Source organism: Monodon monoceros, unplaced genomic scaffold (genome assembly GCF_005190385.1).
Source record: "Monodon monoceros isolate NGI ecotype Baffin Bay Population unplaced genomic scaffold, NGI_Narwhal_1 Super_Scaffold_8, whole genome shotgun sequence".
In the NCBI taxonomy this organism is placed as follows: Eukaryota; Metazoa; Chordata; class Mammalia; order Artiodactyla; family Monodontidae; genus Monodon; species Monodon monoceros.
In genome coordinates this window covers 63850625-63866672 of record NW_021703785.1, presented here as the reverse complement: position 1 = coordinate 63866672, position 16048 = coordinate 63850625, and the positions used below count along the sequence as shown (strand labels likewise).

The 16048-nt window shown below is 35.5% G+C and overlaps 1 protein-coding gene across 6 annotated transcripts in view; it reads left to right on the top strand.

The window, feature by feature from the left end:
• Positions 1 to 16048, top strand: part of NBEA (neurobeachin) — a 618768-nt gene that overhangs the window by 578072 nt on the left and 24648 nt on the right. For all 6 annotated transcript variants that reach the window (XM_029209906.1, XM_029209902.1, XM_029209901.1 and 3 more), the window contains one exon: positions 2759 to 2926. In XM_029209906.1, coding sequence (XP_029065739.1) covers positions 2759 to 2926 — 168 coding nt within the window. The remainder of the gene's footprint in view (positions 1 to 2758; positions 2927 to 16048) is intronic.

Sequence of the window (16048 nt, the reverse complement as noted above, 5' to 3'; positions counted from 1 at the left end):
TGACATGGATAAATTTAACAGACATGGGACATTTGGGAGAATGCACTTGCAATGTTTAAAACCAAGAAACCACTATCTAAAATATATAAAGAACTCCTGCAAAGTAACAACGTAAAAGACAGGAACCTCCAGAAAAGAGTGGACAAAGAACCTGAACAGGAAGTATACTGAAGAGGAAACCCATATGGCCAACAAGTATATTAAAAAGCTGTCAAATTCCTCAGTAATCAGAGGAAAACATATTAGAACAACAATGGGATATTGTTTTGTATCTGTTACACAGGCTAATATTAAACGCTGGGATAATACCAGTTGTCAATGGAGATGTGGCCATGTAGAAACTTTCAGGCACTGCTGGAGGGAGGGGAGACAGGGGCAGCCAGTCTGCACTGATGACTCAGACTCAGTTTATGCACATCTAGTGCAGGGACATATCAGTCCTACTCCAGATTATATGCCCCAAAGAAATTCTCACAAAGAGCCAAACAGGGATGCAAAAGAGGACATTCATCTCAGCATGGTGTCATGGCGAGTTAGAGGCAGTCTAGTGCTCTTTACTGAGGGAGTTCTGAGCAGCCACTGGAAGCAGTAGACTACCTATACACAGGTAGATCCTAAAAAGCAAGGCTAAGTGAAGAAAGTAAGAAACAAAATGAAATCTGTAACCCTATTCCATTTTTATAAATCAAAAATACACACAGGAATACATTACATGAGTAGTGTTTTATAAAAACACATGTAAACAAAACGAGAAACATTAAACAAATTATACGCACTGCCCATGGCAGAGGAAAATGAAAGTGGTTGGAGATAATAAATAAATGTTTTAAAACTCATGTTAGTGAAAGATGATCATTCCTTCCAACCCTCATCATTGCATTAGGCGTTTAGTTCAGTAACTGTTTTATTCGAATGGAATACATTTCATTGACCCTTTCTTTCCAAATATGTCTAGTGGTGTCTATAAGATTGATCTGAAATGGTTGCTGCTGAGATGATTATGTGATTATGTTGGTAAGATCTTCCCTTAAATAATATTTCTGATTTCACTACTATTTTGAATTCCAGTGAACAGACTTGGGCAATAGCGACTCTCTAGTGAACTGCCATTTATTCATTTTTTTCATCCTCTCGTTTATTGTACCATGCACTGAAAACATTACTGAATAATTACCAACTTCTCATTTATACAGATTGACCAAACCGATATGATAGACTTAATCAGTATAGAATTTTAACCAACATCTCTTTTGTATTTTAGTCCCTTTTCCTGTGTTCTAGTCCAAACTATTATGTCAAGACCAATGAGATACAGAGTATAGAAATTCTGTTTAGTTTTAGTATGAAAACTAGCCTTTTATAAAATCTAATTGTTTATATTTCTGAATGAGAAACGTCCACAATAACTGGTGTAAATAAAATACCAAAATTTTTAAAAGGAATAGATAAAAAGGGAGTTTGAGGGGAATAAGTTACTAGTTAAATGTCATCACGGGAAAAGTTGAAAATTATCACTCAGATATTTTGTAGATTAAAAAAATGAAATACTGATATAATTATCAGAGGGTTAATTTAAGAAACCATTTATTGATTAAGTGAATCCAAGCTGGTTTCAGCACATTAGAAATCAGGGTCACGCAGCCAAAGAATGACTTCATTCACATATTTAGTTACAGCTGTAATTTCAAAAATTGTTTTCTACAGCTTTGCATAGTTGAAATTTAGGAAGCTAGCTCTACAGCTTTTTCCTCATGCTGCTGAAATCAGTGTGTCCTTAAAATCAATAAGAAATTGATGATGAATGAGTGCAGGAGGTGAGAGGCACAGTGAACTACACTGTGACTGTCACTGCTCATACCACAGGTGTGACCAGAACTCCTTGCCTACCTGCCAGGGCCCCTCTAGGAAGTTTATGATGGCTTCTTAGGAACTGAAAAGGTCTCTTTTTTTTTTGACTCTTTATGGAGGTTTTGTATGGTCACTGACTCTCAGTAATTTCCATTCATTTCCCACTGGCTAGCGAACATCTAAAATTACCCACTGGTTCCTAAACCGTGTAATAGCAGAGTTCATTCATAACAGAAGGAAGGCATTCCCTTTTAGTAGTTTTAGAGGTAAATTTGAAGACTTCAGGCAGGAGAATAAGTACGTATCAAAGTTTCTAATAAAATTGTTTAGCTTCAAACTAATATTTAAAAATTAGAAATGAAATTGTTGTAAATGGCGTTAAAACAGGCATTTCAAATTACTTTTAAACATGAATGTGTCTTCTTTTTTTTTTTTTTTTTTTGCGGTACGCGGGCCTCTCACTGTTGTGGCCTCTCCCGTTGCGGAGCACAGGCTCCGGACGCGCAGGCTCAGCGGCCATGGCTCACGGACCCAGCCGCTCCGCGGCATGTGGGATCTTCCCAGACCAGGGCACGAACCCGTGTCCCCTGCATCGGCAGGCGGACTCTCAACCACTGCGCCACCAGGGAAGCCCCCATGAATGTGTCTTTTTAAGAAATCTATTTAATATTAAAATTCACATCACATATACAGTTAAGCCAAGAGAGCATTAAGTATTTTAGAAAGAAAATTTTCTTTTAGGTCTCTTTTATTAGAGGTTGTATTTTGTCACTCCTAAGAATAGGTCTTAATAGGTACAGATAAAATACAGGAATGCAAAGAATGTGTTCTACTTATTTATATAGAATATTTCAAAGTAAGAGAAAGGGAAATTTGCATGGTGTCTTATTTCTGTCTTGACTGATTTCAGGCCCTGGAAAGTGAATTTGTTTCTTGCCAACTCCATCAGTGGATTGACCTTATATTTGGCTACAAGCAGCGAGGACCAGAAGCAGTCCGGGCTGTAAATGTTTTTCACTACTTAACCTATGAAGGCTCTGTGAACCTGGACAGTATCACTGACCCTGTGCTGAGGGAGGTAGGTAATAAGTTGAATATTGTTATGAAAATTTCTGTCATCCCTTCAGCAGAAATGTGGCTTTGCATCTCTTTCTGTATAAATTTCCTTTCAATGTAAATTTTTAGAAAACATAGATTTCAGGTTCTTGACAAATGGAAAAGTGAGTGTTATATGTCAAAAACAAGTAATGAGACCACCATGTAGTTCCTTTTTGAAATGCAGATATGTACAATGCACTTCAATATTCCTATTTTGTTTGTTTTACTTCAGCATCTTCACTAAAATGCTTAATGCCTTATGTGTGTTATTAATTAATGAAACCTAGTTGAGTATTTAAATATGAATAGTTCACATTAAAATAATCTGCCAGTATCTATTTTTTAATAAAAGCAGAATTACAGTCTTCTAGACAGAATACTTAAAAAATGCATCAATAAAAAATAGATAAGGTTACAGTATTTTATTCCTATATGTTCTCAAAAATGCATCAGTAAATAGAGGAGGTTATAGTATTTTATCCCTGTATGTTCTCAAAAATGCATCAATAAAAAAGATGAGGTTATAGTATCTTATTCCTGTGTGTTCTCACCCTGAAATTTTATAGCTAACATTTGGGAATTATATACTATAGTATGTGTATAATTATTTTTTATGAAAATATTCATCAAATATATTATTTAAATCATTTCAACGTTGCACAAAATTATTTCAGATAGGTGAAAAGAGTGAAGATGCAACAGCTGCTAGATGAGTCTTGCTTCAAGGAAGCTGTATCCCAGTCTTCCATTCTACCAGATATCTGCCATCTGCTTTATGCAAAAGAAGTAATCACTTCTCCATTTCCAGTCAGTGGAATGCTTTTTTATTTTTTTATTTTTAATTTTAGAGGTGAAAAACTCGTAGATTTGGGAAATAAAGCTCTAAAAGAAAAATTTACATCCATAAAGTTATTTCCTATAGACGTCTATAAAAACAAAATGACTCCATTTGTATGGCTTCAAGCAGAGAAGAGGAAAGGGAAGAGAAGAGCCTCATGATCATTGATCATTGGATCCTTAGGGCTAAATATTTGGAGAACACATTGCAAGCATATTTTTAGGTGCAGTGTTATACCATGTTGTGTGCACAAGGAAATGGGATTATTGCCTGAAGCTGGAAGAAAGAGATAGGGACAGAGAATGAATGAATGAGAGAGGAGCCAGATATTATAAAATTAGTTGGTGAAATAAGGGATTTTCTCTACAAAATAATGTGATTAGTTTGTACACAACTGGGGATTCTAATTCTGAGCTTAATTATTCTCTTAACAATACACCTTTGTTTAACACATGGCCCAGTTTTATAAACATCTTACCAACTATATTCTCCTTTCAGAACCAATACCTTTAGAATCAGATAAAAAAGAAAATAATTGGAATAGCTTATCCTTTTATTCCAAGACCAACTCCAAATGGTTTTTTGACTTTTAAATGTCATAGACATTTTTGCTCCTGAATATTTTAGCATACATTTTTGTCCATTGTAACATGCTGTCCTTATAAAGAAAGTTACAAGTTAATCCCCTTGGGCAAAATAAAAATATTTTAAGCATATTGTACATAATGAAAGTGCAAGGCAGCATTAAAATTGACTGAAAATAGCAGATCTTTCATATTTAAATGACAGTAAATAAAGAGATAAATGAGAGAATAGAAGGAAAATGGAATTAGAATTGAGACTTTCTTTACACGGATATAGTGTTTATTACTCGAATCTTATAAAAATACCTGCTTCTACAAAATAGCACACCATTGCTTTGGACAGTAATAAAAACTATGTATAACTGTCAAACTCTAGAAATTCCTAATGAAACATTACATGAAAATGCATAATTAAAAAAATATTCTGTTGGAGAGGAGCGGTTCAGCCACAATGTTTGTCATTATATAGGCAATCTGAACAATAATACATTACAGCTCCTGATTACCTCACAGTGAGGCAGACTGGGAGTGCCTTACTCCAGGACTCTCCTTCCAGCATTCCCAGTCTGAGGGCATAATTGCTGAATGCTGAGGTTCCGTTAGAGAAACTCCCAGAGTCATTCTGTGGCATATATGTCCTCCCTCCCCAAGCCCCTCACCCATCTCTCTCACCCAGAAACTCTTCTGTCAGTTCTCAGAATACTAGGTGAGGGAGCGCATACCTGGAACGCTGTTACCTTCCTTCCGCCAGGCGGCATGGGCTCAAGCACATACCAGCAGAGGCATTCACACTGACCCAGTGGCCCTATGTCAACTCAAGATTGCTTAGGAAGATACTTAGGTGGTCCTTAAGACCACTAGGTAACCACTTAGCACATTGTAGACATAACAGATTAAATGACCTTCCAAGGAATATGAGTTAACCGTCCCTCTCCCCACTCCCCACCCTTACCTCCTCTACCCCACGACTAACATATTTCCATACAAAAAAGTTCTGCATTAACAGGTAAGAACCTGCAAAGGGTGAGAACCCACTTAAATCCTGTGAGCTTCCTCATGTGGCCAAGTCATTTAATGTCCCTCTTCCTCCATTGCTTTCTCTGCAAAGGAGGAATAGTACAGAACATACGTTTGCCAGCATAGAAGCATCTAGCATCTGTTGTCACAAGAAAGAGCCCTGTGGATAAGTGGAACGAAGTATAGCGTAGTCAATATCTCCTGGTCATTTATTCCCCTTTTCATTTACACTCCCCGTGAGGAGGTGCTGTGCAAAGCACACTGCCTTCCATCAGAGCATCAGCGTTGAGCTCCCAGAGGTCTGCTCTGCGGTGCTGTGACTTGAGAGAGTTGCTGTCCACCTAAATGGTCAGACAGAGGCTCTTGGAAAAAATAGTGTTCAAAATGTCAAGCCTTTTATTGAGCTCGGTGCATTCCTTTTATTTGATAATGTTTATCTTAGTATTTTTTAAATGTGAAGATCACTATATTTCACAAAGGTAAAAAGGAAGGCTACAGTTATACTAAACTCCAACTAGCCTAAGGAAGATGATTTTTTAATGCCTTAATCAAACACTGATTTAAAGGGGAAACATTTAATATACAAAAATCTACATATGTCCCTTTTGTAAAAAAAAAAAATATATATATATATACACACACACACACACACATATATATATATATATATATATATATATATATACATACATATATATCCCATAATCTGCCTAGAACTTTGAGCTTTGAAGTTAGTGCTAAAATTTGAGAAATGGCTTGAGGTTATTGATTCATTCTTCCTTGACAGGTGAAATCATGGAGCAGCACTAACCACAGCAATTATGGCATTAAAATGTCAAGAAATTAGAGGTCAGAATAACAGATAATTTTCTTCTCTATGTCAGATTTAAAATTGACGTTCTTTGACAGTTTAGGATCTCTGGCTGGGAAAAATATGACAGCTTAACTTATTTTATACTTGTACAGCAGTAATTGATAATAAACTTTATCATGACAGCCTCTGGGCAGAAACATGACAGAACCGTTCTGGTACAAAGCTCTTCGTAATATGTAAACACTAGATCTGTTGGATATTAGATATTATTTAAATTGTCTTAAGTCTTAGCTTTTATCATAATCTTCTAGACACTTTTTTTCATAGATGAGCTCATCTGACTATTTGAGCAGCATTTTTTAAGCATGATACTGAATATCTTTCTTATCCATTCTTACATATTAATAAAAATTATGTGATTTGCTTTATATTTCTACTTACCAGATGATGGCCAAGAACTTCATCCTATGACCTGCTTGGGGAATAAGCTATTCTGGTTTGTTAAGTGTCTGGTCCCATGGTTTTCTAACTCCTTGCTACTCAAATATGGTCCATAGACCAACAGTATCAGCATCACCTGGGAACTTGTTAGAACTTCAGACTCTACTCTCAGGCCTCCCTGACCTAGTAAATCAGCATATGCATTTAAGGAAATCCTTGGGTGACTTGTTTGAGACATTACAGTGTAAGAAGCACTGCTCTACTAAAGGTGTGTTAGAATCATCTGGAAAGCTTTTTTCTTTTTTCTTTTTTCCTACAGAAGTAGAGAGAATGATGCAACAAATCCTCTGGGTGTTCTCATCACCCAGTTTCAAAATTTTTACCTCTTATTTCACCAATATCCTATCGCCACCCCCCTTTACTATCTTCAGATACACATGCCATATCCATCTAGCCCCATCCACTCTCCATTCCCCCCTCCTCCATCTAGAGTGTATCTCAGAATATCCAGGGAGAGGGTTCAAACAGGTTTATTTTGAAAAAAAATTCTCTAGGAATTTTAAAACAACAGAACATTTACTTAGCTTTAGAGATGATATTCTTCTTACTTCTAAAATAATTTCTTTAAATCTAGGGGACTTTTAATGTGCATTTCCATTTTACTAATTTAAGCTGTAAGGTTTCCTTTCTATTTCGTGTATGCTTTTGAATTTGTTAAAACTTTCAACTCAGTAAAACTTCCAGTAGCTATAGGGAAAATTTTAAGGTAGCTTTAAGAAATCTTTATCAGTCATTTTTTTGGATCATTTGTTCTAATCACTTTCCAGAAAACATAAATTTTATCAATTTCTGAGAGTTCCAAAGGCACTACGAGATTATGCCATAGTTAATAGTTGGTTAGTAGAGATTACAAATTAAATGCCACAACAATTATTTACTGTACTCTTACGATGAGGGAAAAATATTTTATTCTAAAATTGTTTTTAGAAATTATCACTCTTACCGTCATGGATATAATTACTCAGCCTATCTGCCTCAGAGTATGATTCTGTGGTACCTAGCAGTCAATAAAAGATGGTGGAAAGATGGAAATCAGATAATAGGTTATATCACAGCTCCAACATTATTATTTGAGTGACATAAGTAAGTCATTTTAATGGACCTTTGTTTAACCACCTAAAATATGATAACAGAAATGATATCTACCTCATAGGACTGTATTTGAGGATCATATGAGAAAAGATATGTAAAAATACTTTGTAAAGTATAAAGCACTACCATGGACATTGATTATTACTACCCTAAAACATAATTAAATGAAGTATCTTGGAAGAACTTCTGTTTTAATAATTTATTTCTCTATACCGTCATCTCTATAGTCGACACTGCCAAGTTGAAAAATGTTTTAAATGACTTTTCTTTGACTGTGAAAGGTATACACATAAGCCTACCATAAAAGGCTGTTTTGCTGGAAAATTATTAGAACATATGGGCAATGCAACATTTATTTATTTATACATATCTACTCATTTATCTATTTATGCTGGGAATATCAAAACATTGAATACATTTTAATGTTAACAGTAGTCATAAAAATGTGGTATTTTTAGTCTGATTTTCTGTTACTAATATTTCTTAATCTTAGGCTATATTTTCTTCATTTATCTCTTTCTTTGATCTGACAGGGATAACAAAGTAGTCCTTTGGATCTGCTATGGTGAAAATATGCCCATAGGAAGTAGAATAGATCACTTCAGTTTTCACTTTATTTTCTTGCTGAAACATTCCTTGCTACTACAGAGAACTGACATGATAGGGCTGTCAAGAACCAAGAAGACAGATGTGTCTTTAACCAAAACATCTGCAATGCTGGCTTTCCTAGAAGATGAACTCATAAAATTCATAAGGAAAAAAATTAACCCACTTTTCATCTTGATGATGTAAATGAAGGTGTTTATAGCGACAACATTGATGGCCTCTACAATCACTGCTTATTCTTTCTGTGAATTTGTTATCCCTCTTTCCTTCCCCCATTTCTGACTTCTTTCTTTGATCTGACAAGGGATAACAACACCCCCTCCTGCATCGCTTGAGTGGGTTGTAGCACAATATTGTCTATTTACTGGTGCCATGATGCCCAATTGTCTTCAGATGAGGGAGGTTCAGGGTTCTTCTCCTAGGCAATTATTCTGAGACGTGATGGCAACAAATGATCAACAAAAGGGCTGATAAAGATTTCTTAAACCATCTTAATTTTCTCCCCTATAATTACTAGAAATTTTGCTGAGGTAGAAATGTTAACAAATTCAAAAGCCAAATTAAAATAGAAAGAAAAACCCTACGTTTTAAATTATCGGAGTGAAAATACACATTAGGTATTGTTTAACATTTAAAGAGTCATTTTGGAAACAACAAGAATATTATGATCCCTAAAACTAGTAAGAGTATAAGTTCAAATATATCTGTTAATGTGCTTCTCATCCACAGCAATAAGGCATGCATTGAGATGATTCAATGAATAAAGTTTCTATATAGAAATTAGTATCAAGGAAATTAATGACACATTTAATTTCGATAAGTGAATGAATCTTTAATTTAGGTTTATCTTTTCTCCTAATTACTGCAATCCTTAGCTAGTCCATGGTCATCAATCATCCATAGAGAAGCATAAATAATTCAGTTAGTCAAAGAGGGATGTGTGTCATTTATGTGAGATATGCTTTTTCCCCTCATTGTGTTATTTTTATTGTGTGGTGCTGAGAATGCTAATTATTGATTTTCAGAAATTAACAGCAAACGCTTTTACAAGCATCTAAAGTCATATTTTACACAAGGAAGAAGGGTGAAAATTGCAGCCTGCTGTTTGTAATAGAAATAGCTGGAAGGGCTTTCCTTATCTTCTATTAACATAGATTTCAGTTATATTACACAGTTGTTACCTTAGCATAAATTAACAATTATTCAAAACATATTGCATGCTTCAGTTTGTTGAAGTGGATATTACTCAAGCTAAGTACATAAACATTTCAGTTAGATGTTTAGGACTCATTTTTAAGTGTTTTAAACATATTGATAATGAGCCTGTTTAAAGCCATTTGATCTCAATATAGTATATCTAAATTACTGTTTCCCATTTATGTCAAAATCAAAGAAGAGCATTTTGTTCCGCCAAATACATGCAATACTATTTTTAATTTGAATTTAGTTTAATAAAAGTGAATGATTTCATTTTGTAATGTTTATACCAGCACCTGGTGAACCTTTGTCTTGATATCTTCCCGCATACCAAATAAATCTATTTCAACTTTATTATTTTCTTTCCATAATCAGACACTCCAAGTGAACTTATTCCATGTAGTGAAGAAAGGTCACCACCTGTACTACTGCTTCTCTCCCTCCCTCCCTCCCCCTCCACCACCACCCTCTCCTCAACCTCCTTCCCTCCTCCATTTCCTGAATCAGCCAGCATAGAGTTTGCTTTATATAAATTTATTCATCGAGGGAGAATTTGGCAGGGATATTGTACTGTTTCCTCTCACATATCATTAAGCATTTCTGGGCTGAGTCTTCTACTAAGTACTATTGAATGATCAACCCAAAAGTGGGCAAAGAACCAAAAACCTGGAAACATCCTTAAGATATCATCTGCTAAAACCCTTGCTTCCAGGTAGGTCAGTCTCTAAATCATCCAGAACAGAGTGTTTTAGTTTCTTTTTTCTTTTTTTGAGGATTAACAGGTATAGACTGTAAAAAGACTCCATGGCCTCCCCCAAGAAGCTTATGACAGTGTTTATCCCCCAGATATTCTAAATCCTCTACGAAAATGTCTCTTGCTTAGATGTAATCACCTTTTTGTCAGTCCTACCTGGAAATGAAGGAAAAGCTAACCAGCATTTTTCTTATGTAATACCAATCCTAGTTGTATCAGTCAGGATCTCAGCACATTACCCTTTCAGAGGGATAATGAAGACCCCAAAAAAGATATCCAAATGGTCAAGAAGAACAGGGAAAGATTCTCAACATCACTAATCATTAGGGAAATGCAAATCAAAACCCTAGTGAGGTACCACCTCACACCCATTAGGTTGGATACTGCCAAACAAACAAACAGACAATAGCAAGTGTTGGCAAGGATGTGGAGAAATTGGAACCTTTGTACACTACTGTAAGAATGTAAAATGGTGCAGCGTCTCTGGAAAACAGTATGGAGGTTCCTCAAAAACTTAAAAAGAGACCTACCATACGATCTAGTAATTTCACTCCTGGTTATATATGCAGAAGAATTGAAAGCAAGATTTCAAAGAAATATTTGTACACCCATGTTCACAGCAGCATTATTCACAATAGCCAAAGGGTAGAAGCAACCCAAGGGTCCATCAGCAGATGAATGGATAAAAAAATATGGCATAAACAGATAGTGGAATATTATTTCACCTTAAAAAGGAAGGAAATTCTGTCACATGCTGTAACAGGGATGAACCTTGAGGATGTTATGCTAAGTGAAATAAGCCTGTCACAACAAGACAAATTACTATATGATTCCAGGTACCTAGAATAGTCAAAATCATAGAGACAGAAAGCAGAAGGGTGGTTTCTTGGGGCTGGGGGAAGGTGAAATGAGCAGTTGTCTTATGGGTGCGGAGTTTCAGTTTTTCAAGATAAAGAGAGTTCTAGAGATTGGTTGCACAGTAATATGAATGTATTTAACACTACTGAACTGTACACTTAAAAATGGTTAAGATGGTAAATTTTATGTTGTAAAATTTTATGTGATAAATATTACCAAAATTCTAACAAATTTTAAAGGGATAATGAAGAGTTTAATAATAGTCCTATTTACAAAAATATGGGGCAGGATAAAGTGGATGACCAAGGGAAGGAGAAGCCTCCAGGGGTTAACATCTGGGTACCGCACCTAGGCCTGAGGGTATAGGGGCAGGGGGCTATTGCCAGAGTCTGGCAGGAGAAGTAGCCCTAGGTGGGTGGTCACCCATCAGGATCTGTGGCGTTAGGTAGAGAAATGCAACCCAGCCACTGCCAAACTATGACTTGGCAATAAGGGAACATACAATAAATACTTCGCCTTCCTATCTTTTATCCTGACTTCTCAGTGGCTAAACCCAGTGGGAAGCCAGAGAGCAAGGGAGTACCAGTGATGCAGTCCCTGGAGACCATCTCCCAGGGGCAAGGATGCTGATCCAGCTCACTTCTCTGTTCCCCTGAGTTAGTCACCACTCTAGGAAGAGTATATAAGGCATCCAGGGGAGGAAAACCACTACCTGCTACATTAAAATACATCTACTTTTTCTACCTGACCTGACTTATTTTTAAGTAGAAAAATTGAGTGAGCTTGCCACTACTGGCACTGACCTAATATTTTTTTTTAATGTTCTAGACAGAGCTTTTTCTGTCTAGAGGATATGGTGCTTGTTTTTTCACATTCATTTGTTAAGTCAATTATGTAATATCCTTATAATTCATCATTCCAAGGAGGAAATAGGAACCAACAGGAGGATGTCTCCTCTCTTTTTTTTTTTTTTTTTTTTTCAGTTTTATACCAAAAGAATAAAACCAAGCACTGAGGCAGATAAATGAGCAAACTAGAAGCCCCCTTCCTCAAATATCATCTAACATAGTCTGATAATTAAAGCAAATGTGGTTCTTTTTTACTTGAGTCACCAAATATTTGTTTAAATATTCTCATAATTTTGCTAGTATAGGCTTAGCCTTAATGCAGTCAATTGTTAAAACAAAGGAAACACCTTGGTTCTTTTATTTTGTAATTTCTATGAAAAACTAGAAGCAGTTGAATATAAAATAGCATTTTAATTTTTATATAGTTAAATGTTTATAAGGCAAGAAATAATAAAGTTCAGGTAGCATTTGCTTGATTTATTTTGCTCCTGCTTTTCCAGCATTAAAAAGTAATGCTTTATATGATCTCGTTTTATTACAATAATAAACCAGAAGCAAAAACTTATCACTTAAAATACATTCTGCCATTAAGCAATCTTTCTTTTTATTATTTCAGACTTCTCAAGATTCCATATTTTTTCCTATTTGATATAGGATTGGTAGAATTGGAGGTAGAACAGAAGGGATAAAAATCACATATATTTTTAACTGTATGTCAAAGTTGTATTTTCTGGTCAAACAAAAAGAAAAGAATATCCACTCTCAAGCGTTAAAGTAAAATCATTCTAAGTAAGAGCTGTACACAGAGATACACACAGTACTAAGGAATTTTTTTTTGAAAATCTTTATGTGTGTTCCCAAGCTTTTACTATTTTTTTTCTTCAATTTTCTGAAACTTGTCGATAATTGACTGGTAATTTGGACATAGTCTGATATTTTGCATTGTGGATAGCATAGCCTGTAGTACTTTATAAAATGCCGATTTTTTGGAAAACCGTTTAAAAGATTGTACAGACCAAGAGAATTGGATGAAATAGGTCATTTGACAGCCTACTTTATTAGCTTCCTCACACTGTCTCTCTCATGGCCCTTAGACCTGATGGCATTTCATCTGAAAAGCAATACTAAATTACATTTGCAAAAAAAGACTAGAAGTTGTAAAGATTCTATGGGAGAAAAATGTATCTGGGCTAAATTCACCTGCATTGAGGAAAAGAGGACGTTAATCAAGTTTTTAGCTTGTGCATACAAGGGAAGGTGTAAATAGATAACTAGTCTAACACAGAGGGAAGGAGAAAGCACACTTGTTCACCTCATTTCTGTCTTTTAGAATATTTTGAATTTATCATTAATTTGAACGTCGTTCTAAACTATGACTTAGCTGTCACCACATTTACTTTACCTTGGCTGTGAAGTCTTTTGTATTAATAGGCATACATATAACACACATACACCACAGCATGTTCACTTCCTTTTCTGAGAATTTAATCCCAAACTTGTATCTTTGTTCATAGAGGAGGTAGAACTTTCTTGGGAGGGAAGGTAAGAAGCGGGGGGAATAAAAGCAATTAAACAAGAGCTGCAGCAGGTCAAAGAAATAAGGTGTATGTCAGAGCCATTGCGAACACATATGGCCTGTTTGTGCAAATTTAAAAAGCCACCCTCTTTAGAAGGATAATTACAAAAGGTGCTCCTTCCTCTGGCAATTAGGGTTGATTCTATCACTCATTTGTCCCCCAACTGGGCACCTTTGTATGTGACATCAATGAAACAGCCATACACAGTGCCCCTGACCTGTGGGGAAGATGAAAAACTAGAGAGAGCTCCTTGAGAATAAGTGAGAAAAAGGAGAGCTGAATGAAGGCGTGGGTAATTTTGTAACTTGGCAGGTGGGTCCTGGAGGATTTTTCAAAGTGAGCCTAACAAGGCTAAGGAAGGGGACAATCAGAAGGTAGGGAAGGGACAAGAGGGAAACTGTCCCTAATGGGAACTTTCCCTAGTAGGAGCTTTATATTAAATATAAGCAGGTGAAACTGAGTTGTGTGTCATATATGTGTATGAAATCTGAAAATCACATGTACTGTTCAGATGTGCTTATATTGTTCCCCTAAGCATAATTCACTTCACATTTTCTTCACTTCTCTGCCTTCCCCTGCAAAACTCTGTGTTTTGGAACTTCCTCCAAGGTGTTAAAAAAAAAGTCTTTTTTTTTCCCTCTAATTTTATAACCTACCTATTTCTTTTCCTTTTTTTTAAATTGAAGTATAGTTGATTTATAATGTTGTATTAGTTTCAGGTATATAGCAAAGTGATCCAGTTATATATACATGCATATATTTTTTCAGATTCTTTTCCATTATAGGTTATTATAAGATACTGAACGTAGTTCCCTGTGCTATACAGTAGGGCCTGTTGTTTATCTATTTTATACGTAGTAGTGTGTATCTGTTAATCCCAAACTCCTAATTTATCCCTCCCTCCCTTCACCTACCTATTTCATGACAGATTTTAGCTGGGAAGAAAAATAAATGCTAAATACATGATGACGGCTTTAATTAAACATTCACAGAATAATTTTTATAAGAATAAGCAAGAATCGACACAACAATTAAAATTTAAATCTCTTGACTAACTTTCTCTCTGAAAAATTCCTGGTGAAGAAGTAAAGTGGTATTCTTTATAATAATTATCAGACACAAATGAGTTTGACATGTAAGAGTTTCAGCATATCAGTGCCCTAAAAGTCCACATAGTCTAAATCATTGCTCTATTTACAACTTGACCTTTGCATTCTGCGTTCACAAACGCTTACAAACACTCAAAATCAGCACAACCCTTTGGAGAACAATTTAGCAGTAAAACTAAACATTCCTACCCTATGACTCAGCAACCCCATACCTAGGTATACACCCAGCAGAAATAACTACTCACCTCCTTCGAAAGACATGTACAAGTATTTTCTAAGCAATTTTATTCATAATAACCTGGAACTGTTAACAACCCAAATGTCCGTCAACAGGAGAACTGATATATTGTGGAAGATTAATACAATGGAATACTAGATAGCAAAAAAAAAAAAAACCCGTTGACACACAACAACAAGGAAGTATGTCACAGACTTTATGTTTACCCCCCAAAAAAAGGGTAGACACAAAAATATATATTTTACGATTCCATTCGTCAGAAGTTCAAGAACAGAAAAAATAGTCAGTGATGATAAACATCAAAATAGCGATCAGCTTGGCAGATGTTGAGGAGTGAGAAGAATTGGCTGGGAGGGGAAAGAGGGAATCTATATACTCCCATGTAGCTGCTGCTCAGATCAAGATATGGAACCTGCCCATTTCATTCCAAAGCCCTGTCTTGATCTGGGTGGTGGTTATAAGGGGGAGAAAATACACACACACATACACACACACACACACACACATTCATCAACCTATACACCTAAGATTAGTGTACTTTATGAATTTGTCTTCCTTGAACCTCAAAAAATAAATAAATAGCAAGTTCAGCAATCGCAAAGGCCTAATGTTATTATTTAAGTATAAGCAGATCCATATTTTCATGTTATCCCACCATAGAGTTGTCCACCAATGAATACATAGTCTTTCCTTTTATAAATCAGCAAAGGTTTTGTCAGTCACATATTTTAAAATCTAGTGTTTAAAGCCTATTACTTATGTTAGATTTGTATGAAATATGTAAGACTTATAATATCGGTGACTATTATATGTAAAAAGTTACTGTAACTTGTTGATTCTAAGATGTACATCATTGTTGTATCTCAAAATCCAAATCACAGTGTGTCTTACCTTCAATGGTGCATCATCGTTTAATTGGCATCATTTTGTACTTCTTCATCGTATATAAAATAATGATGCTTCAATAATGGATAACATCTTAGATTCAATGAAGCGAGTTAGGTTTACAGACTTATTTCCCAAGGTTTACAACTCATGAGCTCCCACATACAATGTTAGTTCATCCTTT